We start from the raw sequence: 25,443 nt of genomic DNA on the forward strand, positions 1-25,443 counted from the left end.
AAATCCCTTTTCTATTTTTATGTTAAAAATAAGTGATGTAATTATATTGGCTCCTGTTCATCATTTTATCTATCTATATCTATTAGGGGTGCAACGATACACAAAATTCACGATTCGGTTTGATACTTTGGTGTCACGGTTCGATATTTTTTCGATACAAAAAAAATGTTCATGTCTTTTTAATTTGTCATTTATTAAAATTATAAATATGTATTTTAACTCAAAAGTACAGTTTTTGAATTTAATGTTGCTGAAACAACAAAGTAATAAAAAAAATAAATTTATCTGATCGAGAAATCACTCATCTTTGGAAAAGAGAGTTTATTACAGAGAAATGGCTCTTTCCAAAATAAAAGCTATACTATACGCTTCTTCTGGGCTATATTCTCAGCAGCATATTAAACATATCAGGTCCCCATAAGGAGAATCATGTGCTAACGGCTGTCTAAATGACTCGGGTAAAGTTTGTAGCATGCGTACTGTTGTTTTTGTCTGCTTCCACTTGTCTTTGCACTAGGATGATGTCGGAGTAAATGTGCAGTCATATTCCTTGTGTTCCCACTAGTGCTGTCAGCGTTAATCTCGTTAAAACAACATTAATGCCACAACACGGCAAATCTCCGTTAACACTTAGAGCCCCCGAGAGCAGCTACCGCGGATCGCCCCGTGCGTGGGGCTGGACGGCCAACACGTTAACGAGCTAACTGCGCTAACACACTAGTTCCCACCCATGTAATTGAGCATTGCGTGGCACATCCGACATACTGTTTTACTTTTGTCCATGACGCGCTTACCTTCAGGGTCATACGTCACATGAAAACCAAAATAGTTCCAAACGCCAGATCTGAATGAGGGTGGGGGAGATTCAATTTGCCATGTTGCAAGGAGAGCTTAACTTCTGTCTCGCTAGCTTGCCCTGCGCTCAGTGAATCTGCGTTCGACTACTCCGCCTAGGCTGCACTGTCGAGCGCAGATCCACTGAGCGCTCAACACAGACAGCATCGTCAGAAGGAAAGTTGATCAAATAAATTAAAAAGTTTGTATTGTTCGATACATATGCGTACCGAACCGAAAGCACTGTATCGAATGGTTCAATATCAATACGAATATCGTTGCACCCCTACTATCTATCTATCTATCAATCAATCAAACAGCTTGAAAAAAAAAAAAACATGAAGATGTTAAAAAGGGGATACAGAACCTGGCAAATGTTCAGTCTTACTATAGTTTTACCTGTTCACCTGATATCCATGCAGTCATGACTCCTAATGAGAACAGATGTGAGGTCATACATCTATACATTAATTTGCCCAAAACATCTTTGTTTTTGTCCTTCCTCTAACAACAGAAGTGAAAGCTGAGCTAATCTGGTTTGAGTCATGCCCACTTTCCCCCTTGTTTTGCAAAACGATTGTTGGGGTTTTCGCTTTACCTTAAAATATGAAGCACTGTGAGGCGACTGTTGTTGTGATTTAGTGCTTTATAAATAAAATTGGACTGAAGTGAACAGAAATGCATAGAGAAATGTAAAACCACACAGAAATAAATAGGTAGAGTAATAAATAGAGGCAAACACAAAAAACAAGTGCAATATTAAACTGCACTGAATGTTGTGCACTGTTGTGGCCACTGAGTCCAAACCTTCCATGTGACTCTGCAGATTTTGGCCTAGTAGAAAATTAGATGACATTTAGTAATGACAGTGGCTGCTGTTTATCTTGGAATCAACATGAGCTATAGGCCACACTGTTATTTCAAACATGTTCATTTGGGCCCTGGAGCTACTGTAGCCCACAGCAAAGGTAAGAACTGGTAAGGTCATGAGATAGGAAGAAAAGCTGACCTCAGCAGTCACAACCTGCACAACCTACAACTACTGAGTCAACAGTACTTCCCAAAACTGACAAAAAGGTTCACCTGTGCTACAAAAACAAATCAAACATAAACACTGTGTGGGACAGTCAGGTCTGTGAGTGAAACTGCAGCAGAAACATGTGGAAAATCTCACAGCTCTTTACCAACGTGACACACAAATACTGCTACATCCAACATGGCGCTGGTTTGTATTAATTGTGACGGAGACTCTGCTCCATCTGTGTGTTCTGCAGACAGAGGCCACAGACTTCAGGCCAGAACTAACCAATGAAGTAGTCGACTCGGTGGCCCATCATATTTGTCGACTTGGTGGGGCAGTTAAACCGAAGGTACTTGGCCACCGCCTTCTCCTCCTTGGTGGGCTCGCTCACCTCCTGCAAGAGCAGAGGAAAAAAAACGTGTCACATGCAGTCTTCCCATCTGGTGAAATGAGGAATTGGCACAGAAATGCAGACAAGCGACCAAGAGGAAAACATCCTTATCCTAATTTATTGTAATTATGAATTTCACATATTTTGTGAAATTCAGCTGAGAATAGATACACTGGCATCAAATGAATCTGTTCAGTCTCCCAACTCACCGACTACGAGCCAGTAAAAGCAATGCACTCGTATATCACAAATCCTGTGATCTAGATTTCTAGCTAACAAGAAAATGTGACAATTTTATTAAAAGCAACATCCATAAATTTAATTTCCCATCTGTATTTCCCATCAAGTATGGTCAGCTCAGTTTTAGAGGTGGTGGAGGTCAGTGTCCCTCACTGTTATAGAAGTCATCATTTGAAGTTGGCTGTAGGATTCTACTTGAATAGAAATGTTCATTTTTCATACAGTAAGGTTAACTGGGCTACTGCCACCAATCGATAGACTCATCAGATGTGACAAAGTCGTATTTATCAGGACTTAAACCAACTCTGTCTGCCAGAATGACAAACCATTGATGAGAAGGTCAAACACAACCTCTGGTGCTAACATCTGTGGCTATGCTCTCTGTCCCAAGCTCATACACCAGCAGTGTGTCTGGGATCAAGCTGCACTAAAAGCTAGATTCCTTGTAATCATACATGACAGGTAACTAAAAGCAAGGCAGAAGCTCTCTCATCTTCTAGAGCTTCTGTCTGTTTTTAGTGCGATTTTCATAAACTGCAGAAATCTGTCAGAGCATCCAGACCCTCCTCCAACTCATCACAACATCTGCACTGTCTGCTCAGCACTGAAAAACACGCCAGTGGTACTCAGCTCTGCTTCACCCAGTCGAGTCTGCTCCGGTTCACAACATGAAGAGGAAAAGAAGCCATCAAACAAGCCTTTGTTTGGAGAAGCAGGTATCCATCACACACAGCTCAGTTACCTGAGACTGCTACACAGGAAGCCCCTGCGTCACCGTCTATATGATCTACCTGGCTTGATCACTGGAGTATCAGCCGTTCTCTGTTCACCATGTGAACTGAACCGCTCTCAGTATGTAAACACTAACTGCTAGTGTGCCACACCAAGAATAAAACACAGGCTCTTTGTGCTGTAAAGCTGTGAAACCATAAAGTCAAGAACAAAGCAGACCATCTGCTACCTGTTTTTTTTTTGGTTTTTTTTAAAAACACAGGTGAGTCACACACCTCAGCTTTTTGTGGCTGCTGGTTTTGCATTAAGGGCCACATTTGTCCAGACTTCTCTTTGACTAGAGATTTGTCTTCATTGCACTGTCATCTGATTTCGAGGAAAGCCAGCCAAATGTGTCCTTTACAGGCTCCACTATGTTCTTGGTCATCCACCCTGCCTGTTCCTTTGTGCTTCTGCAGAAAATCTGGAAGGGACTGCTGATACACTCTGAGAGACCTTAAAATTGCAGCATGGCTTACAGGAGCACGTATGCACTGGGGAGTTTAAATTATTTTTAGGACAAAAGCTACGACTCTTAAGTTTCCTAAAGTTCTTTATTAGCCCGCTGCTCCGGTTTGCTGTTTTTAAAAATAATAATAAAAATAGTAAAAAGCTTTTAGCTGTTCAGCTTCTAACCCACACCTTTGTGTCCACTAAGATGAGTCTGTGCTCTCCCCGTCTCCCTCCTCTCTCCTGTGCTGTTCTGTCTGAGCTATCCCATAATTTGTGGTTAACACTGTAATGGGTGAATAGGACTACTTAAATTGAGTGCAAAATTATACTGAACATGTGAACGGAGCTCAGTTGTTTCCCGACAACAATCACCTGTTGCTCTGCTGTTTTAACAGACTCACTTGGATACTAACAAACGTCTAGAAATCTAAAATAAGATATTTACTTTTGATTTTTGCAGAAGAACTAAAATGCTATTTTTTTACCTAAACATTTTGCACAGTAGTTAAAAGCACTTTACATTTTAAGCTGTATATTTATACATTTAACAACATTAAAACACAATGGGGATTAGGGCTGAACGATATATCGCATTTGCGATAATATCGCGACATGATCAAGTGCAATTTTCTAACCGCAAAGGCTGCGATTATACTCTGGACATGTCCAAATTCATGGGCTGCATCCTCCTGAGGCCGCATTTGTAGACCGATTACGTCACAGCGACGCGCCGAAGGCTGTCCAAATTACTACCATATCCCAGAATTCATAGCGCGGCCCAGCCAAACTCCAGTTTCCAGCAATGGCGGCCGCTACTAAGTTTTAAAATTACTCATACTAATCTTTCTGGGTCACAAAATAAACTTTTAACATATTTTCAGGCGAGAAAGTAGTTGTGTAAACATCAAATATCTGCTCGGTTTATCAAGATATCCCATATTTGCAAAAGTGCTTCGACGTTTTCAGAGGCGTCTGCTACCCACCAGCTCGACAGCTAGCCGGGAGCTCGAGGGTTACTGATGCGGCCGAGAACGGCACAACTCCCGGCACATCATTTTCAGATCACCGCGGAGTTTCGCTGCTCGGGTTAAACGTAATATATAAGTCACTTAGACAACCTAAAAATGTTATTGTTGGGCTTTTTTCAGTGTTTTGTTTGTTCGTGAGTAAATCGGTTTGGCTGAGATTAAAGTTATTAGATTAGATAAAATAAAACTTTATTAATCCCCCGGGTGGGTTCCTCCTTGGTTTTCACACAGCTGACTAAACGTCAAACAGAAAACTTATTAAACAGAAGTATGAGACAGTCGAGAATTTACGCCAGTGTCTGGTTATATTTTAGATAGCAAGAAGCAGACGGCCGAGTTTATTAAACTCCACCGAGACAGCGGTGACGCTAATCAGAACTAGACCGTCCAATTTCACGCCTTTAAACTTTAAAGGCGTGTTTGTGTGTGTGTTTATACAATTGCTATTATGTTTGCACTTTATGTGTAATGTTACTGACTGCAGAGATCAGTAAGATGTGTGTATTTTTTATTTATTAGTTTTATTTATTTAATATTATTTTTTAATTGAATGACTGTCTAGTAGTTCACAGATGTCGAAAAACTGAGTGTGGTAAAGCCACTGATTTTTTTTATGTATATTTCTGCAATCTGCACATTGTACTGACTTTCATTTTAATGTTTACACCAGGGTTCCTTGTCAGCACTTTATGCTCAGATGTTTGTAAGCTAAAAATAAACTATTGTGTATGTTCAAATATACTGTTGTGATTGAAGAAGTTAAATAAAAATGTCAGTCATCAATTCATGCATCACCTCATGTCATCATAACAGAGGTCTGTCTTCCAGGAAAGAACAGTTTAAAATTAATGTAATATAGTATTGGCCATACTATATGATGTATTGCTTGTCTTTGTTTAATAATACAGAAGACAAAGACCTTAAAAAAATAATCGCATATCGCATCGCAATCGCAATATTGGGGCAAAAAAATCGCAATTAGATTATTTTCCATAATCGTTCAGCCCTAATGGGGATGCCATTTGAATAATTAAAAAAAGAAAAGCGATAACTACGGCATCATCTGGTTGTTGACCCACATGTGTGTGAATAATGTTTCACCAGGTAATGTATGTCATAAGTTACTCTGTAACTGGAAACTCATTTTAACCCAACACTGTAACCTTCTACGTAGCCTGATGTGCACCTCCCGAGAATTGCAACTACACGTGTGGCCGATGCATACCACAACAACTCGAATGGTGTGGAAGGTTGCGGTGTAGACATTTAAAGGGGTTTCTGGTTACTACGCAAGTTAGAAGTCTAAATCAAATATAAGGGAGGAAACAGCACTCCAGTATACGGACATAATAGTCTTGGCTTCAGGACATTCTGACTGTTGAAAGCTGTAAAATAAAAAGCAGGCTGGCAGGCTCGTAAATGAGATAACAGGATGTGCTGTAATAGAGCTGTTGGCTGAAACACATGGAGTGTTATCAGGTAGGATGGACCTGTTCAAGACTAAACTGATTCCCGTGGTCACTGATGAAAATAATCTAAGTATTAGACACATCTCACTATAATCCAATGCAGTCCACTTTCTAATCCAGGCCAGGGGGACTCCAGTTTAAGCACAGGTAGCCACACCGCTTTCTCTGCAGACACCTCTTCCAGGGCAAGGCAGCCAAGAGACTCAAGCTCTACAGTGTCCTGGATCTTCCCCTGGGGTCTCGAATCTGGCTGGACATACCCTAAAAAGCTCACTCAGGAGGTGGCCGGAGGCATCCTGCTCGAACCACCTCAGGGGGCATCCTATTGATATGGAGGAGTAGTGTGACAACCTCTAGAAAGACAAAGTCTTTGGAGGACACTCTTTTGTTGTTTGTATCTACAATGTCTTCTTTCAGTCATTACCCAGAACTCAAGCCATGGGTGGGGGTGTGAATGGAGAATGAACCAGCAAATCTACATCGTTGATTTCTCATGCAGCTCTTTCAGACCAATGCATCCACATTACTGCAGACGCTGCACCAATCCATCAGTCAGTCGCCTGCTCCTTACTTCTCTCCCTGGCAAATGAGTCCCAGAGGGATCTGACCCTCAAATATTTATATTACTGAGGGAAAACAGCTCACCTTAGTTCACTGCACTACTTTTTGCTGTGTCCAAGTTCTACACCGACAGTCAGTGGAGCAGCAGCTTCTCTAACAGACTGATTCAGCTCCACTGCCATAAGGACTGATAGAGGAAGTCTTTCAGAACTTATGTAAGAGCTCTTTACATTGCAACATATTCCAACAGATTATCATATGCACTCTCATTTTAACATGCTCTCTTCCACTTTTAACATATTTAACCATATATGCTAAGCCGCTTTAAATTCAGCAGCAGTGGAAATACTTGCAGGAGGCGATGTGGTTTACGCTGCAGGACAAAAATGCTACAGCCAGCCAAAGAAACAAACTGTTTTCCTCATTTATAGTTGTGAGCCTGCTTGCCAGTTCCTTTGTGAAGTAAACTGCAGGACAACAGAATTAAACTTTTCTTCTTCTTTTTTTACCTTAAAGAAATGGACCTTTTCTTTGTATGAACTTTATTTCAACTTGGACAAAGCTAGTTAACATTTTTCTTTTTTTAAAATTATTAATATGACCATACAATTGTACCAAATCAAAAACAACCCTAAATAGCGATTATGCACACCTGGATCTCATGTACCTCTATCCAGTTTAGATAAGAGCCCCATTGTGTTCTTTTCAGGTGATTTTGTCCCCACCCCCGTCTGCCCATTCTCCTGTTTCCTACTGAGTAACTGTTACTGATCCCGCTAACCTACCAAGAGCTTATTATCATCTTCTGTTTGTCAATGCAAATCTTCTCCCGACCCGCCGCCTGTCCACACTGCGCAGGACCTTTCTTCCGTTTCAAAGGATTGTTTTACCTCCCCACTGCCTCAAAGTGTGGCTCAAATGGGGTTGCTGTGTTAACTTTATTATATATATATCGCAGTGAAATGACTCGTTTTAATGTTTAGGAGTTTTATAAATAAATCTGAACTGAGAAGTTTTGGTTTAGGACACGCAAAATAGACCAACAATGACCTCAGGCGTATTTCAAGTGATGCAAACGTGACCTGTAACGTCTCTAAACTGTTGCTCCTGGAGCCGATCTAATTTGCAGTCTGCTGCACAGTCAGTTATGTGGAGATGCGCTGCATAGACTCATTAATTAAGTTCCCACACGTTATGTAAACACGCTTGGTTAAAGCTGACGCAGCTTAGCCAGCCAACGTTTGCAGCCAGCCAGTTCAATCCAAGATAAAATGAAAACCGACCCCAGGAACCACTAAGCAGACACTACAACGACCTAATCGTGAAGTCTAGACAAAGACATGATGGCTACTGGGGGCGCACACAAGAACCAGCTTGGAAAGGTCGCGTTAAAATACAAATCCTATCGTTTGTTTTCGCTAGCCTGCTAACGCTAGCTACCGTTTCCATCCTCTGGCTTCATCTGGCGCCTGCTCGCAGCATCCCGCGCTGACGCTGCCGTCAACAAAGATCCAGCAGTGGGTCATAAACCGGCGCCCACTTTCACCCATGCCCCCCGACCCACAGGAACCGGGGTTTTTTTTATGAATTAAATTGATGTTACCTGGATCCGCTTCTTGTGCCTCCTGCGCTCCGCCATGATCCTCCAACTCAGCTCATCCGTGCTCGAGGCTGCGCACGCGCATGGAGAACGTAGTATCGCGAGACTAGCCTAACGTTCGTTTCCCATTGATAAAATTCAAGATCTAATTTAATACATTTAATATTTGAATAATATATATTTGTAATACAGTATTAGATATAATACCGATAAGGATAATTCTATTACATAGAACTATTGTGTTTTTATTAAGAATTTGGATACAAACAATACATGGTATGACCTGCTATGATGTATGGTTTGGAGATGATGGCGCTGACAGAAAGAGACGAGTTTATTAGAATTTAGCATATCAGAGGGAAAGTCAGGTTGAACGGTTTGGACATTTGCAGAGGAGACAGTGGATAAACTGGATGGCGAATGTTGGAATTGCCAGGAAGCAAGAGAAGAGGAAGACGACAGAGTAAATTCATGGATGTAGTGAAGGAGGACATGCAGAGCAATGGTGTGACAGAGGAGTTTGCTAGGGCCAGGGTGAGATGGAGGTAGATGGGCTGGTGTGAGGGTCTCTAAAGAGAGCTGCCAAAAAAGGAGAAGATAACAGAATAATGTGAATGTAGTCCTGGCAAACTGGGAAAAGTATAGTGCCCCAGAGTGGAACACAAACACTGTTGCCAGCTAAAGCTTTTTCTCTAAAGCCTTCCCATTTCCATTCACAAAAAAACAACACATGACTTTTTTCAGCTTGAAAATGATTGAGCAGATAATTGCCTTGACTGTTGCAGCAACTATTTGCATCCACCAGACAATAGATGATGGAGTTATATGATTGTATAGTCATCCAGGTCATGACTCATGAAACACTAAAGAGGTTGAATTAAAGGCAACTGTCCTTCCTGTTTGATCCTAAAAACATTTAACCTCTCATTCCAGAAGCTTCGTCAGTTCTAAAAGCTGCCTCGACACGCGAGGACATGTTTGCGTGTGCTCCCCTGACTCAGTAGCTCTGGGGTGTTACAGGAGCCAGTTCTTGTTTTTAAACAAGTCATTAAAACTGAAAAAAAGAGATCAAAGAAAAAGCCCCAAAGTAACATATTAAATTAATACTCATGACGAATGTATGCAAACTTCACACAATATTCTCATTGAGCCCAACCTATTGATTCCATGTGATGACAAGAAGATGCAGATTCCTGTGTAGAAAAACCCCCACTTTATTTACAGTATAAGAAATGCAAAAAAATGTATCAAGCATCAAAATCCAGAATATTTAAATATGTCATTATTTTGTTTATAAAATATTTCCAAAATATGATTACTATGCTCTGCACGTCAGCCTACAGGAGCGTTTAGCAGCTTGCAAGAATAATTCAAGAAGCTATAATCAGACTAGCGAAGAAAAGTGATGTAGGACCTTATCAGCGTCTGATACTGTATCTTAAAATCCACATCACTTTCACTCCACTGCAGCTGCTGCTGTTAAATGTATAAAACGTTCAACAGGAACCTGAAATGTGGATCTTCAGTCCAGTTCAGCACAGTGTAAACAAATCCACCACAGCGGCAGCAGCAGCTCACCAAAGCGTGCTGTTGTACCCTGCTTTGGTTTACATTATTCCACTGGTCAGGCAGTCTCACTGCTGGCAGATGGAGGCGAGTTGTTTTCTGCGTCGTGGAGGTGGTCAGCGGATTTTATGACATCGGGATCTCTTGGACTTGCCACCATCTCCTCACTGTTGCAGTTAATGGGAGAGCCGATCTCTGATGAGCGCTCCCCGGGCTTCTCAGGGGTGGCCTGCAGTGGGGCGGTGGAGAGTGGCAGATTCATCATGTACAACATGCTACCAAGACGTCTGGACACCTGTAGAAGAAGAAGAGCAAGAGGGAAGGAGCACGTAGATGTTAATTGAAATAATTTGTGCTATAACTGAGACATTGGCGTATAAGAATGAATGAAATACAATTAGTGAATAAACTTTTTCACAGTAGACATTTTAGCTCTCATAGTAAAGAAAAAACTGGGGTTTTTAATAGGGGCTGTACTCCACTAAGGACATGTTTGGTTAAACAAACTTTACTTTATCCCTTTAATAAAGTGAGGTAACTTCAGTTCAAATCTGTGGAAGCTTGTTTCTGCAACAACAACAACAACTACAACGAAATGTTAGCCAAAACTCAAAATTTCAGGTTATTATCTTAAAAATTTGACTTACTGACTCAAACTTCTGAGACAATTTGAAATTTCTAGTTATTGAGTCAGAATTTTAGGATAATAGCCCAAAGCAAAAATGGTCTTTTGTCACTTGTGGAAATAAGCTTCCACACAAAGCCCATAAAACACTCATCAAGGATATTTATAAAACCTCCTCACATGGAGTTGTATAAATAAGCGGTCATGTAAATAAACCTTTCTTCAAGATTTATCCTCGTACATCAGATAATCCCTTCAAATCCTGTCTTTGGTGGCTCGGGATTGCATTTCCAGTCAGAATCTGTGTTTTTGTACCTGTGAGCGGATCTTAAGAGCTGGCCCCAGCTTCAGTCCCAGTGTATCCAATAAATGCTCCTCTGATAGGAGGGGCAGCGTCTCTCCGTCAATCATGTGGTCCTTGAAAGTCTATTAAAAATAACCCAACATTAGAAAGTCACAACAGAATGAATTTAGAGGCGGCAACTACAAAAATGTGAGGCTACTAACCTGGGCATACTCTGAACACGTGGGAATACTGTTAATAAAGTTGTACACATCATTCACTGTCCACTTCCTGATGTCTTCGGGTACCTCCTCACCATTTAGAAAGAGATTTGGTGGGCCTTTAAAGACAAAAAATGCAAGTATATTAAATAACTGGCAGCAGAACATTTCACAGTTTTAAGCACAAGTGTTATTATTTAATATTTCTTAACTCACCAGGAGGAAGGAAACCATTTCCAGGGACCGGGAACATGTAAGGGATCCCTGTTAGAGTTCCTCCAGTGGAAGGATACATGAATTTCTCCTGGAACGTCGAACATTGGCTAGATATGTCTTTATCATTTGTTCCACTGTTGGCTGCATCTGAACTCCCATCTTGGCTGTTCACGCAGGCTTTCCGGAGGCCTGGCTCCCCATCTTTGTAGTTTTTCCTGCTTCCGGTGGCCAGTTCAGGGTCTACTTTGGCCTGATGATGTGTCTTACTGGTGGCACACTCCTCTCCCATGTCCCCCTTTGGCTCAAGCTCCTTCTCCTCCCCCGATGCGGCCCCTGGGCTCTGCTCTACACTTTTATCTTCAGTCTGACCCTTCACGTTGGACACATGGCTCTCCATACTCTTGTGAACAGTTGGCCTCCGACCTGCTCTGCGCCCCCGCTCTCTGTGCAGCGTGCTTATTGCTGGATATGGGTTGGCTGACATAAGAATATTGTTGGAGTGCAGTTCATCCAGGGTGGGCCGGTGGACGAAGACATCGTGGCCGTCTGGCATGCGCTGACGACCTCTAAACATCATGGGGTTGGAAGGGTATGACATGGGATTTTCAATTCCCATCAAGCCTTTCTGGTGCGCGTTCTCCAGCTCCTTCTGATGCAGGATGGCATTCATTTCCATTCTGAAAAGAAGTGCATATAAATATTTTAGACATATTTGTGCAGCAGTGGTGATGGAGCCATGATATAAAACCCTTGCTGCAGCATGGGTGGGGGGATCAAGTCTCAGTCGCATTCAGTAAAAACAGTGACGCAAAGCGTGCGGTGGAATAATTTCTGTGAGATGATGATGGTGATGATGATTTTCGGCACGTAATACCTGGCTATATTTTGCTTGTGAATGAGCTCTTGTCGCCGGGCAACAGTTTCCATGGGCTCTGAGGGTAAGAAGCCATATCCAGCTGAGAAACAGGAAGAAACAGACAGGCTGTCAATGCCTATCACCGCGCATTAAAACGAGACAGGCTGTTTGGGAATTATCTCAGGCGATATTTCTGTGGTGCTCACCTGGTGCAGGGAAACCTCTTCCTGGCAGGACGTTGGCATGAGGAGGCAGAGGTGGACCGAGGTGAGGGCCCATGTGCATCTGCCTGGCTTCAGACGGGACCATCTCGGTAGGTGGAACTAACTCCCTGATAAGAGGAATAAACAAAGAAGAAAAATTATGAACTGGAAAACACTTTAAAAAGCATATATTTGTAGAATCAAAATGTGGAGGACCAAAGTGGCCAAAAACAAAGTGTGTATTACTCTATTTATGTTTCATTTTTAAAATTAATTTATTTGTATTTATGAATTACTGTTTTCATATTTATTTCCCCTTAATTATTTATTATTTTATTTTCTCTGACATTTCTTTATGCATTTCTGTTTCACATACATTTAGTTTTAACTGAGAGATTTTCAAAATGCCTCTTGAAGGAGGGGAAGAAATTAGGCACATAAATTAATGTATACATAATCATTTTGCCAATTTTGGAACTCCATATAAAAACAGCTGGTTTGCGAGGACTATTTTAGCCTTATAAACATTTTAATTGTCCAAAAGAACAGAAAAGAGCAGCAGATTTTTTACACGGACACCTCTTGCAGCATTTTCTTCTACTCGTTTTCTTGTGGTTGCCCTTTTTCAGACAACTATTGTTGTAAGTTTAGGACAGAATTCAGCTACTGACCTCTCCATGAACCGAGGTTCGAACTGTGCGGGGACCCCCTGTAACCTCTGCTGCCCCTGGGCAAGGATCTGCGGTGCCATAGCCATCTGGTTCCTCATTATCAGCTCCTGCCTCTGCCTCAGCTCTGCAAGAAGTGAAAAAGCACCACAGGTCACCGGGAGGCCGTTTTAGCTGCTTCACCTGGCGCATGCACTGACTGTTAAAGCTGGAGCCTGCAGGTGCTACTGAGCAATCCACCAACGTGCAAACACGGCGTGAGGGAAGGTGAGGGAAAACAGGCTTGATCACCAAATACAAATACAGAACCCAAATTGCCAAATACAGAATCAACTCTGTCTATAAATAAAACCTGAAAAGTTAAATAATATTTTCTTGGTTTTTGTTGTTACGCTGTTCATCCTCCTCACCTCCAGCAGACATCCCATTGACGAGTCGGTACCAGTGCTTCTCATCCAAAGACCCCTGCTCCCCTAGCGCTGTCATCTTCCTCAGCTGCTCCCGTGGGGTCATGACACACTCACGACCTTTGACCTCCACCTGAATGCTGTTAAGAAAGAGAGCCAATTGAAGGATTTCTATAAACTAGACAGTTTACTTGACACATTGATCCTATAACACTTCGCGTGGCAGGTAAAATAAAATCACACAAGATTATTTCTCACAGTAGCTGAAACTGAGCCAACTACAAACCCCTCAGTGCTGGGTGCGTTTTTGTAATTCCCTCACATCACCATTAGAGAGCAGCAGTTCTCTATCTCACGTTGATTACTGAACATTGCAGGTAAATTCTGCCTAGTGTCTGTTATTACATACTTTATGACTGCAAAGATGCAGCAGTGATTTCAGCAGCATGTAAATATTTGTAAACGGCTTGTAAGCGACCTTTTTAACTACAGCTAAGTATAACTCTTACCTCACCTTTTCCACAGACCTGGCCTTAAGTATTAATCTTAAACCTACCTTAACGCTAATACCTCGCCGTAATGCAAATCAATCCCGAACCGTTAAATCCAAATCCTAACCCCGTACGAAGGCCAGAACAAACAGCTGGACGATTTCTTCTCATCTTTTCTGTCCTTGCAAATGCTGCTGGTCCTCCTGTACAGGGATAGAGGCGCACTCACATGTGCGCTCACCCCAGATACCCGCATTGTTCTCGGCTGAACCAGCAGCTTGTGCAGATAAGTGCAATCGACTTAGAGACCTCCAATTAGCCTTCCACACTGCAGAAATCCCATTACAAAATATGATACTGTAAACGACAGTAATCCAGCGCTGCTAATCCAGGGCCGGTGTGCATCTGGAGACATGAATAATGGATGCTCACCCCACAGAACCACCTCTTCATATGAGGTTTGCTGATTGAACTGATGAGCCTGCCAGTGCAGGGACATGTGTAAGCTGTGCACATGCACTTGGACATATTATTTCTGCCGTACCACCCTCCCCCTAGTCAAATGCTGCCATTAGATTTGCACCCAGGACTTGTGCATTACCCACAGTCTCTCAAGTTCCCTGTGAAGCCCATCTAATCTGACGACTTTAATCCCTCTGTTAGTTCTGCAACAGTCTGCCACCTACATCTGCTGACCTGCCCACTGTCCTCCCTACTGCCCCATCCAACCCCCGTCCCCACCTTCACAGGCCCCTGCTACCCTCAGGATCCTATTAGCTAAGTCCTGGCTATACAGCACTTTAAAGGGATGTGTTGGAGGTAATCCGCACGTTTAGAGTTTTACCCTCAGCAAACCTTGCCTGTAAGCATCCCGGACAATACACCCTAAGTGCTAAGCCTATTAGTCTCCATTAGCTCCCAGGATGTCCCCAAAACACCTTGGGGATAAATCTGGGGATGCAATCGGTTTATGTGGAGCTATGTGGCGGGAACACATGCCCCCTTCACCTCCCTCTCTGCCAATGTCACTGCAGCCATCAGCAAATAAGAAGAAATGTATTTACACGGCATTAATGTCCGTGTAAATCCCGAGTGGGCACTGAGCTCCGAGCCTCGCCTGAAGTGTCATCGCCTTTACACACAGCCAATATTTACACTTTCATCAGAAAGGAAGTAAACTGCAGAATTTATTTAAAGACTAATTGTTTTTCAGAGTGTGGATAAACACCTAACATAGTTTAAATCAGTCAACATGTCAACGAAGGAACAGAAGTCTTATTCCAATGAGCCTGTACCTAAATACAGGTTCACTCTCAGCAGCAACACCTGTGTTTACCTGAGATCCAGTTTTTAAACAGCTGCACAGATAAATACGGTGAGACGAAGATCTAAAATTCCTTAAAACTAATAATAGTTTTTTTATTGCAAATTTAAATATCTCCTGGTAAATGGGGAAATATTCATTATTATCTTAAACATCAGCATCATTATCACAGTAAGCACTTTTCCTCATTTAAGTCAATTTATTACTTCAACTCACATTTCTGCACACACAGCATGTGACACCCTGTCTCCTTCAGTTTAACAGATTAATTCACATCAAGCATCATAAACAGAAAATGTACTTTAGGTACCTAAATGTACCTGAAGTGTGTGAGGTTTGCTGTTGATATAACATTTTAAATGTGGGTTCAGCCTGTGCACCAACTATGCACAACTTCCTGTTGTGCATTTGCACTTTCTTTCTTTTCTTTCTTTCCTTTTGAGCTGACGTATAAATAAGTCTGCAGGATTCTCAGCAGAACAGCACAAAGTGTTTTTAAACAGTGAGTCTGATATTTACTGAAATTAATGCTTTGCTCTTTAAATGTGATGCATCAGAGGCAGAAACTGGAGTGTCTGTGAACTTGAGCCATTTAGAGGAATCCTTTATAAGGCCTGTTGGAAACAGCTAACACTCTGATCACGTTAAGTCTCTTAAGTGAATTCGTAGCCTGAGACTGAGTTTACTGCAGTAACAAATCTTCAAAACTGGCTTCTTTTGAAGTGAGACATGCAAATTTGAAGTGGTCGCAGTGTTTTTCTAAGTGAAACTTTAGTCAAAGGTGAGCTACGGAAACTCTTGTCATATTTCCTTGACAAGCAGAGGCCACACCGCAGCTGCCAAATCCGGGGATTGGACTCCTTGGATTTACTGTTGCCTGGTTAATCTCATTACAAGCATGAATTAAAGGGAAAAATTGCTGACAACTTAGATGGAGCCCTGAGGAGGTCATATCAGACAAGACAGAAGTATTGTCTAGCCTTTCCTAATCCCCTCACAAAACACACATGAGCTAAAGCCATGCAAATACTGTCAGTTGCATGAAGCAGATTAGATTTCGTGACAATAAGTGCCGAGTTGCAGATATCACTAGTTTAAGAAATGCTTGTGGTCATAAACTCACATGACAAAGTGTTGATTGAAAGGATGAGTATTAATTTATATGTGCAAACGCAAAAAATATGCAAGAAGCCAATCCGGAAATACTCAGTGAGCGCTATATGCAAAATCTGGGCTAGTTATCATGTTAATTATTTGGATTTCAAGGTTGTCCTTTAATCGTATTGGCCTAGAGATTATCCACATACGGGAAAAAAAGATGCATGGCAATATTTAGCATATTTAATATTTAGTTTTGTATTTTTTGTGGGTTTTGTGGGTAACAGTAGCTTTACTCATATATGACACTTTTACAAAATGCATTGGCAGAAAAGCAAAAGCAGAACGGCAAATTCCAATAGAAAGCTGGACATTAAAAACAGGATAAAACTAAACATAAGACAGGACGTCCTATAACATCACTGAGTTTGTGACAATTAAAGACATAAAACTGTTAGATGGGAACGTACAGAGAAAATCAATGAGTGTAAAATACTGAAAGAGGATGTTTTCATCCACCTACCTTTAGGTTCACACTGCTGAGCAGAGATTGAAGATGCCGGTGTCTCAATTCCAGAAAAATGAAAAAGCCAATAAACTAAAATCAAGTTAAAAATGTTTCCCAAAAAGTTTTTGGCGAGCTCACAGATCTTCGTCTTTCCCTCTTTCACGTCCAACTAAATGGCCTCCTTAGATTTCTGGCCAAGTGGTTTGAGTTCAGTCTGCTGCCAGCTAACTGCCTTAACTAAAAAAGACCTGTTAAATACTGATTCATTTCATCTCCATTAGCTGGCCTTATCTCCTGTTTTAAGCCCTCCCTGCCCTGACATCACTATGATCTCCCATCCAACTGCTTGCTGCACCTTGCAACTGATGTGTAATTACTGAAGCAGCACTGGCCCTAAGCATGGAGTGCTAAACCTCTTTCAACGTTCACCTCACTAATCCCTTGTTAGCACTTTAGGCCATAGTTAAGACACCTAAATGCTTAGCTTCCTTTTCCAGTAGTTAAGTGACCAACCCGTCCTTAGCTGCTCTGTGGCCACCTGCAGGGAAACTGCATGGCGCAGGTTGCAGACCTCCTACTGCTCTAGTTTTTGTTGTTTGTTCACATGTCTAGTTTGAATGTCAGAAGTATTGCTCTCCACAGGGTGCCAAAGGGCTGACCCAAACATGCTTGGTGGTAATTTGGCAGAAATCCGACTAAATGTTGGCCAGATCATCCTCTCAGACCTCTTAATCTGACAGTTTGTGCTCACCAGCCGCTTACAGCATAGAGCTGCACTTCTAGGAATGATGTTTTCCTTAATGCCTGGGGTTTGTGGGGGGTGGAGGGACACAGGTGGTGGGTTGGTAGGACATTTTAAATGGAGTGGGACAGTCTGGTGCTTCTGTATCTCTTTGCAAGGAAGCAATGAGCCTCCAGAGAGCTGAGCACTCTGACTGCTCATCATATACATGCCAAATACATCAGTTAAAGGCAAAAAGGGAAAAGTAGAGACTTTTAACTATTTATTTTTATATACAGTGGACCAAAAATGTTAGAATCCACCACCAATGAGATGTTACTAATGTGTTAGGTTTTTATTTTTTAATGTAAACTCACATTTAACAGTGCTAAATCAACCAAATTCCCATGCAATACTGCAGAGGTCACATCATCAGTGTAAGTGCTTCTCAGCAGTGATTGCACTGCACTATAAAGCCTGATTGTAACTGCATTACAAGTTTTTTAAAAATACAATTTAAGTGATTTAACATCAGTTTAACACGTGACAATTCTTCATTTTCCTTGTAAAGGAAGGTTTCTTCCAGAGAATTTCATCCTACCATAGGTGTGACCAACAATCTCAGCCGTGGGCAAAAGATGGCACCCAGTTTTATTTACACGGTGCATCAGTGGTTCTGTGTCACTCCACAACAGCAGTACTAATTAGTATAACACTCAAACTGCACATAACACTTCTTCTGTGGAGTTTGCATGTTCTCCCTGTGCCTGCATGGGCACCAGGAGAACCCTGTGGGTACTCTAGCTATCTCCTAGAGTCCAAAGATATGCATGTTACATCAGCTGATTAGTAGGTGTAAATGTGAGCATGCATAATTATCTGAGTATCATCTGAGCTCTGCGATAGACTCGTGAACCTGTCCTGGGTGTATCACACCTTTCTTTCAGGGTTAGCCAGAGTTCTCAGGGCTGTCTTTAAACTTTTTTATTTGCGTTAAATACTATAACATGGACTAGCCCAGGGTTGGGCAATCTCAGTCCACGAGGGCCGGTGTCCCTGCAGGTTTTAGATGTGTCCTCGAACCAACACAGCTGATTTAAATGGCTAAATTAGCTCCTCAACGGCTGTGTCCCAATTAAGAGACTGCACGCTTGAAGTACGCGCACTACGCGTACTACGTACGGTGCGTACTATAAGTACGAGAAGTGCGGAAGTGAGAGGCTTGTGAAATGGGACGGTATACGCTTCGTCGCGCTGTTCAGGTTGCCTAGCAACCATGATACGAACCGCGAGACACGTTACATACAGCTTTGTTTGACAGAAATGAAGGAGAAAAATGTTTTGTTGGTCATTCATTTTTGTCATGACATCACTTTAGTTGAGTATCTGAGGCTGAGACCACAGGACTGTAAAACATGATTGTTGGGCTTCATTTCTGTGCTGAACAGTCATTTAAGATTAGTTAGTAAATAACAATTAGTTAATGTTGTTCATGAGACTAAAGTCAACTCACTGTGGCAATGTAAATATAATATGGCCAATATTATAGTATTGTCAGATTATTATGATATGCAACATATTGTGTTATACATCATTTTAGGTGATAAAATACACTAAACTAAGAGTATCAGATGAACCAGCTGAAGTAACATTATTTAGTATTCCTATGTTTTTTTTTAATTGGGTCAGCATATTTCTTGTGTGTTTAAGCAGTGATTTGGGAGACAACTAAGTTCTTTTTAAAAAAAAATAAAAACAACAGCATTAATAAAGTACTTAAGAATTAAGAGAACAAAACATTAGGACATCTAAACCGCTAATTTAGAAATCTCCTGGGGTAAGCTTTTTATAAGGGATTTCTGTCCAAGTTGCTTGCACCCAGTATTATGGAGTCACAGTGAGGCAAAGGGATCAGAGCAGGTTTAACCTCAAGAAACGGGTCTGGCTATAAATTCACTGGGTCAGTACAGACACCATCCATCTTCTAATTACAGCAACAATCTGGTGTCCGGATCACCTGCCTTTCCTGTCTTCTTCTCCACACCAAATGACGACTGTACTGAAGCCGTAATCCCTCTAAGTTGGAAGCATTACGTCTTTTGTGGCTGGTGGAAATCTTGTTTAGGTCTTGATTACTGTGAGATATAGTAGGATTCTTCAGGATCAAGATTCCCTGAAATAACAGTTTGTGTTGGAGTTCCTGAACAAAAACTGTGAAGATGTGCTGATTTTATACATTTGAACTTAAACAATGAATCCAAAAAAGATATTGTTGTGTGTCCGACTGGAGGAAACATTGAAAAAGGTTTCAAGGCTATCCGCAAAAATAGATCTCTTCACATGTACACTAGAAAACTGTGTTGTTCTGCAATGACAAATTAGATGAAGTTAAAAAAAATCGGCAAATTTAATAAAAAAAATGAAAACCGATTCATGGTATTGTGTTAATAGAACCTGACAAATAACAGATTTCTAAGACTAAAACCAACACCGATATTTAACAATTTAATATATTGGCCATTTTTATTTCTTTCAGAGATCCGAAACATAAAACGATTTCCATAAAATTTGTCATATGCAATTATCCCATGTTTTAGCAGTTAAGATGTATTTATTAATATTTTTGTTTTTATTGAATTGAAAAAAGGTTTTGTAGTATACAATAATGATGAATGATGACTTGTTATCATTAAGTTATGATTAATCAGTAAGAGCACCTGCTGTTTTCAGACAATCCTTTGCAGCCCTCTTATCTCCTCTGCACACCAGTTCCAGCCACTAGATGGGGCACACACAAGCAAAGGAAGCCATCTTATATTATACATAATCACCTTTGGTTCCCACTATATTTTTCTTTAACTGTTATTCAACAGTCAAGTTCTGCATACTTATCTAACTTTCACACGAAACTAATCTCTTTCTGTCTGAGGCCCCAATTCTGGAGTAGTTGAGAATGGGACCAGATGTTGAGCATCTCATACCTGCTTCCTCAAAATAACCTCACATGCTAATGGAAAGGCGGGGCTGATCACGGCAGGTGTATAAACATTGAATGAAAACACAGAGAGTCACTACTACCCAGTAAAACAGGCAAGTGAGTAACACCCGCATGTACCCCCTGTTGTTTATTGCTTTATCTTTAAAAGCTGACAAACTTTTTTTCATTGTTCTTTACAGGTTGTGGAGAAAAATGAATGCCATCCAGGTGATTTCCCTCACTTGGCTGTCCATTGTGGCAGCCGGTGCTCAGTCTATAAAACCAGGAAGATGCCCCGTGCCTGCCGTTCAGGAGAAATTTGATGCTGCAAGGGTGAATACCAAACTCCTCACTCTGAGCTGTATTTTAATTTATCTTCATTAAGGTAAACTGGGATGTCCAGTGTGCACATCTGCCTCACAAACAAAACCAATTCAACTCCCTCTACAGTATCTTGGTAAATGGCATGAGATCCAGAGACTGTCGAACAGCTTCCAGAAGGGCCAGTGCAGCACTGCCACCTACAGCCTGCAAAGCCCAGGAGTCGTTGGTGTCCTCAACAAGGAGCTGCTGTGAGTACTTCAGTGCCTGAGAGCACTTTGGATAACATCTGTTATCCGAAAAATGTTTGTACAAGTCAGAGTCTTTGTCCTGCACCATTTCTCTGGAATACATGTAAAAGATAAAGATATGGATATATCCATGGTGCTGTGTGTGGTGCTGGAAGGGCAGACAGATTTGTGTCCTCTCAGTCCTGCTCTTCAGTCTCTTCTTGGATTTAAAATATCATTCACAATAAATGGTTATTCCTCAAACCTCAGACTGCATCTGAAAAATATTTTAGGTGAGACACAGTTTAGGTTTTACCATAATGTATAACCAGTAAATGAATAAGTCTATAGAGAAGATGGATTCATCCTAAAATGAATCCAATCCATAAAAGTTTACCATTCAAGCTCAGTTTAAATGACTCTGTGCAGTCAGTGGTGCTTAATCGAGCCTTCTGCTGACACTTTTTTTTTCAGTTCTGTTTTAACACAATTCTCTCTTGATATTGTGTTTTAATTGTTGTGCAGTGCTTTGCGACTTTCATGTCTGTGAAAAGCGCTACATGAATGAACTTAATAAAGAAACCCCCCCCCCCCCAGCCTTGTCTGATTGTTAATGGCTGTGGTGTTCTCTGACTATCAGCCCACCCTTTAAGGAAATGACAAATCACCTGCTGACTTGAGACCTGAGAACTTGAAGTTTACATGTACAAACAAATAATACTAAATAAAATGAAAAGTACTTTTGAAGAGTAAATATGTTGCTTTGACTCTGAACAGTCTGAATATAAAAAGTATTTTTCTAACTTTTAACTGTTTATCTGCTTAAGTCCTGACGGTACCATTGACAGCATCAACGGCACTGCCAAGGCCGCAAGTTCATCTGAGCCTGCCAAGCTGCTGGTCACCTTCTTTGAGAGTATGGACCCTTGTTTTTTGTTTTTACACACATATTAAACATTTTAAACTGGAGAGCTGAATTGTACAAAAATCCCTTTTACACACCTTCAGACACCCCTCCTTCCCCGTACTGGGTTCTGTCCACCGACTACGACAACTTCGCCCTGGTCTACAGCTGTACTGAAATCGAATCGTTACATGGGGAGTTCATCTGGATCCTGAGCAGAAATCCCAGCCTTCCTAAGGAGACCCTGGAGGAGCTGCAGAGCATCCTGTCATCTTTTGGAGCCAGTGTGGAGAAGCTGCTTGACACCAATCAGGACAGAGATCACTGCAGAGTCATGCACGAGTAAACATGTGCTGTGGTTATCACTGAATGTCTCCATGACAGGTCAATGCATAAAAAATAAAATAAAAAAATTGGGCCTACTGTCAGATATAATACAAGATTAATTAATATGCTAATATAATGTCTGCTTGAACTCTTTGGTCAATATTTATATTGTTGCACCAATAAAAGTGGACCATTCTCACTGCATTCCTTTTGTTTACTGTCTCAATATACAGCTGCTGACACTGACACACAACTGAACCAACACACATCTTTAAGGACAGCTGCGTTAGAGTGAATTAACTTTATTTGGGGTAACTTTATTTCACCTAATAAATACATTCATTTAAGGCAATTTTCTATTTTTAAAATTGTGCTTTAGTGAAGCTGGGATCAAACTGGGGTACATTTGTGTCTGTGAGCCGGGGTGGAGTCAGTGACACACATCAAGAATGACAAAAAGGGATAAAAAGGATTTTAAGCGGTGGTCAGGGTACACATTATTAATGAAGTATTTAAAATTGGGCTTTAAGTGACTTTTCTCTCCTTTTTTAGTTTCCTTCACCTTGTTCCCTAGAATAGGTTTTTGCTTTTTTATGTCTAAATCTTTTAACTGGAGCTGCTCATTTGTTAGGTTTCATCCTCATCCTCTTTGCCTTCACTGTTGCTTAATGGAGATGAAATTGGGCTTTTAAAAAAAAAAAAAAGTCTGTTTTCCTTCATGGAGCACTTTGTTTTTTAAGTGGCAATAAAAATAAAGTGTATCATTAAGTTTTATTAGGAAAAAAGACAAAAAAAAAACAAAAACGTCATGTGACTGACATCTAACTTTGCAACTCTGAAATTAACCAGTGAAAGGAAGAAGGCTAAAAACATGCTTTTAAGAAGGAGTCGAGCCCCATCAGCAGTAAGTAAAGTTGAAAAGAAAAGTGCTGAAGGTGAAAGAGAAATTGGGACTTTTGTCTTCTGGGCATTGTTGGAATTTAAATCCTAGTTTTAGATTTTAAAAGGTGCAGATTGTGTTTGCAATGTCAAAATGGACAACATGAAATTTCTTCACACAGCTTTATTGTTGCATTGTCTTTGCATGCAATCATTGTGCCTCACAGTCCTGTGGGCTGAAGTAGGAGCGTACGTTAACTGGTTCACTGGTTAACTGGGCTGCAGTAAGTCTCGTCCTGGTTGGTGGGGACCATGTTTTCCACGCTGACTCCGACAGAGTACAGGATGCCTTGGAGCTTCTCGAGGGTCTCCTTAGAGAGGGTGGGCTTCCTGCTCAGGATCCAGGACAGCTCCACACGGAACAAGCCGTAGTCGGTGCAGCCGTAGACCAGAGAGTGACCGTCGTAGTCGGTAGACAGAACCCAGTAGGGGCCGGGAGGAGAGTCTGCAGGAGAGGTGAAAACAGCAGGGATATGTGGCTCACTTGAATCTGTCATGACTGAAATTGAAAGTCATTTATGACAACTTACTGTTGAAGGAGACCTCAAGCTTGGAAGGCTCAGCGGGGTTCTTGACTTTGGCAGAGCCGACGATGGCGTTAACGGTTCCATTATCGCTAATAAAATGAAACATGAAATAGAAATTAATTCTACTCGTGTACTTTCCTTCAATTATATATTTTTTTCTACAAAATGCTCTCTTTGTATAACTCTGGAACAGTACAAAGGTTCAGCCAGTGACCCTGCGCGTTCATGAGGCATGAGTTTTGTTCCGGGACGTTGAAAACATCTGAAGCAAAAATTGTCTAGAACGAGGATTTAAAAAACAGAAGCAAGCAGTTGTACGGTAATGCTGTTTTTAGTAGAATGAAGCGTTGGTGTGAAGAATAAAAAGCCCTCTGATTATTACAATTATGTCAAGGACCATGTGTCCTTCTGAGTTTATGCAGAAGTTTTCTTAAAAATTAAAACATTTTCAAAGTGTCAGATCTAAACGGAAATATTTTAGCTGCTCACAGAAGCTCAGTGTTCAGGACCTCGATGACTCCAGGACTCAACAGGGTGTAGTTAGCAGTGGCACACTGGCCTTTCTGGAAGCTTGTGGGTAACTTATGGATCTCATACCATTTTCCAATGTACTGCAGAGGAAGCACGAGATTCGGAGAGCCCGTAATTAATATTTTGTGTTTGTAGGAAAAGCAGGTGTATAGATATCATCTGTATGTCCCACAACATAAACAGTAGAAGAGGAAAAAATTTAGTGTTCACCCTGTTGGCGTCAAAGTTGGCCTGAACAGCAGGCTGGGGACATTTGCCCAACCTCAAGACCTGAGCGCCGATCGCAACAACAGACAGTAGAGTCAATGCAACCACCTGTGCAGGCTTCATCTTCTCACTTCAACCTGCAGAGAATAAAAAACAAACAGCAAGAGTTCATGCTGGAGTTCACTGAGCAAAACATGATGTGAGTGTCAGTTAGTGACAGAAAGAGCCTGAGATGTGAAAAGAATGAATAAATGTAGAGAAGAAACAAAGAATCATGGCCACTGACTGTTTATTTGCAGGTAATCAGCTGTGTGAAAGAACTCAGCCTCTGAGGTTCTTTTAAAGATTCAAATGCTTGCATCACTTCATTATCGATCATGGGTCCCACCTCTGTGTCATGATAGGGGGCCAGTGTGAGCGCTGGCACCTGTTCAAATAAATACTCTGTTCAAACAGTAACAGGTTGGTCATGTAATCACATCGTTGGGTTTGTTGGATCTCTTGGATCACTGCTCCCTCCTTCACATTTATTTTTTCCTGAAAGACAGACAACAAATATGAAGATGAAAATCAAAATTACTGAAGTTACACTCAAAAAATGATAAGTTAGCAGCTGCTTATATTTGCACCTATAAATATTTTAAAAAATTTATTCCCCAAAATGTGATCATAAAACCTAATTTCCTGCACATTTTACAGAAACAGAGACAACACAAACCTGGACTTTAAACTGAGCTGTTATTTTAAACTTGATTTTACTTAACATGGTTTCATTTGTTAGTTCCTCAAATATATATATTTTTCATATTTTTCTGCCTTCCTAATCTGTGAGGCACCTTAAAGACACTAACCTGCATGAAACTTCATGCATATTTAGTAATGGAGGAAAGGACCCCAAATGCTGACTCACAGGTAGGCGTCAAAA

General features: G+C 41.2%; 4 protein-coding genes across 5 annotated transcripts in view; 1 reads left to right on the forward strand and 3 right to left on the reverse strand.

Annotated features, from left to right (window-relative positions):
* sec62 (SEC62 homolog, preprotein translocation factor) overlaps nt 1-8,472 on the reverse strand; it is a 15,226-nt gene extending 6,754 nt beyond the window's left edge. Inside the window, exons 1-2 of the mRNA XM_085253379.1 lie at nt 8,372-8,472; nt 2,141-2,249 (exon numbers count right to left, since the gene is read on the reverse strand). Coding sequence (XP_085109505.1) covers nt 2,141-2,249; nt 8,372-8,407 — 145 coding nt within the window. The 5' untranslated portion in view covers nt 8,408-8,472. The remainder of the gene's footprint in view (nt 1-2,140; nt 2,250-8,371) is intronic.
* A 236-nt stretch (nt 8,473-8,708) lies between these two features.
* Nucleotides 8,709-17,196, reverse strand: samd7 (sterile alpha motif domain containing 7). The gene is made up of 9 exons (XM_085254908.1): nt 16,850-17,196; nt 13,417-13,553; nt 13,010-13,133; nt 12,342-12,466; nt 12,154-12,235; nt 11,280-11,956; nt 11,067-11,182; nt 10,875-10,985; nt 8,709-10,229 (listed from the first exon to the last, which is right to left on the reverse strand). Exons 2-9 carry the CDS (start codon nt 13,517-13,519, stop codon nt 9,993-9,995), a joined length of 1,575 nt encoding a protein of 524 aa, XP_085111034.1. The 5' UTR covers nt 13,520-13,553; nt 16,850-17,196; the 3' UTR covers nt 8,709-9,992.
* Nucleotides 17,197-20,521: 3,325 nt separating this feature from the next.
* On the forward strand, nt 20,522-22,518 carry LOC146553375 (apolipoprotein D-like). Of its 2 annotated transcripts, none has more exons than XM_085254909.1 (5): nt 20,522-20,649; nt 20,733-20,865; nt 20,983-21,104; nt 21,911-21,999; nt 22,092-22,518. In XM_085254909.1, exons 2-5 carry the CDS (start codon nt 20,746-20,748, stop codon nt 22,331-22,333), a joined length of 573 nt encoding a protein of 190 aa, XP_085111035.1. In that variant the 5' UTR covers nt 20,522-20,649; nt 20,733-20,745; the 3' UTR covers nt 22,334-22,518. The 2 variants fall into 2 exon arrangements, with proteins under 2 accessions (XP_085111035.1, XP_085111036.1); XM_085254910.1 differs by having other exon boundaries at nt 20,623-20,645.
* Nucleotides 22,519-23,376: 858 nt separating this feature from the next.
* LOC146553376 (apolipoprotein D-like) lies at nt 23,377-24,874 on the reverse strand. The gene is made up of 5 exons (XM_085254542.1): nt 24,805-24,874; nt 24,522-24,655; nt 24,270-24,391; nt 23,784-23,869; nt 23,377-23,698 (listed from the first exon to the last, which is right to left on the reverse strand). Exons 2-5 carry the CDS (start codon nt 24,639-24,641, stop codon nt 23,457-23,459), a joined length of 570 nt encoding a protein of 189 aa, XP_085110668.1. The 5' UTR covers nt 24,642-24,655; nt 24,805-24,874; the 3' UTR covers nt 23,377-23,456.
* Nucleotides 24,875-25,443: the final 569 nt, after the last annotated feature.

Source organism: Mchenga conophoros, linkage group LG18 (assembly GCF_057382185.1).
Source record: "Mchenga conophoros isolate Kocher_MC1m ecotype Shallow Benthic linkage group LG18, M_conophoros_male_GT1.1, whole genome shotgun sequence".
NCBI classification, from domain to species: Eukaryota; Metazoa; Chordata; class Actinopteri; order Cichliformes; family Cichlidae; genus Mchenga; species Mchenga conophoros.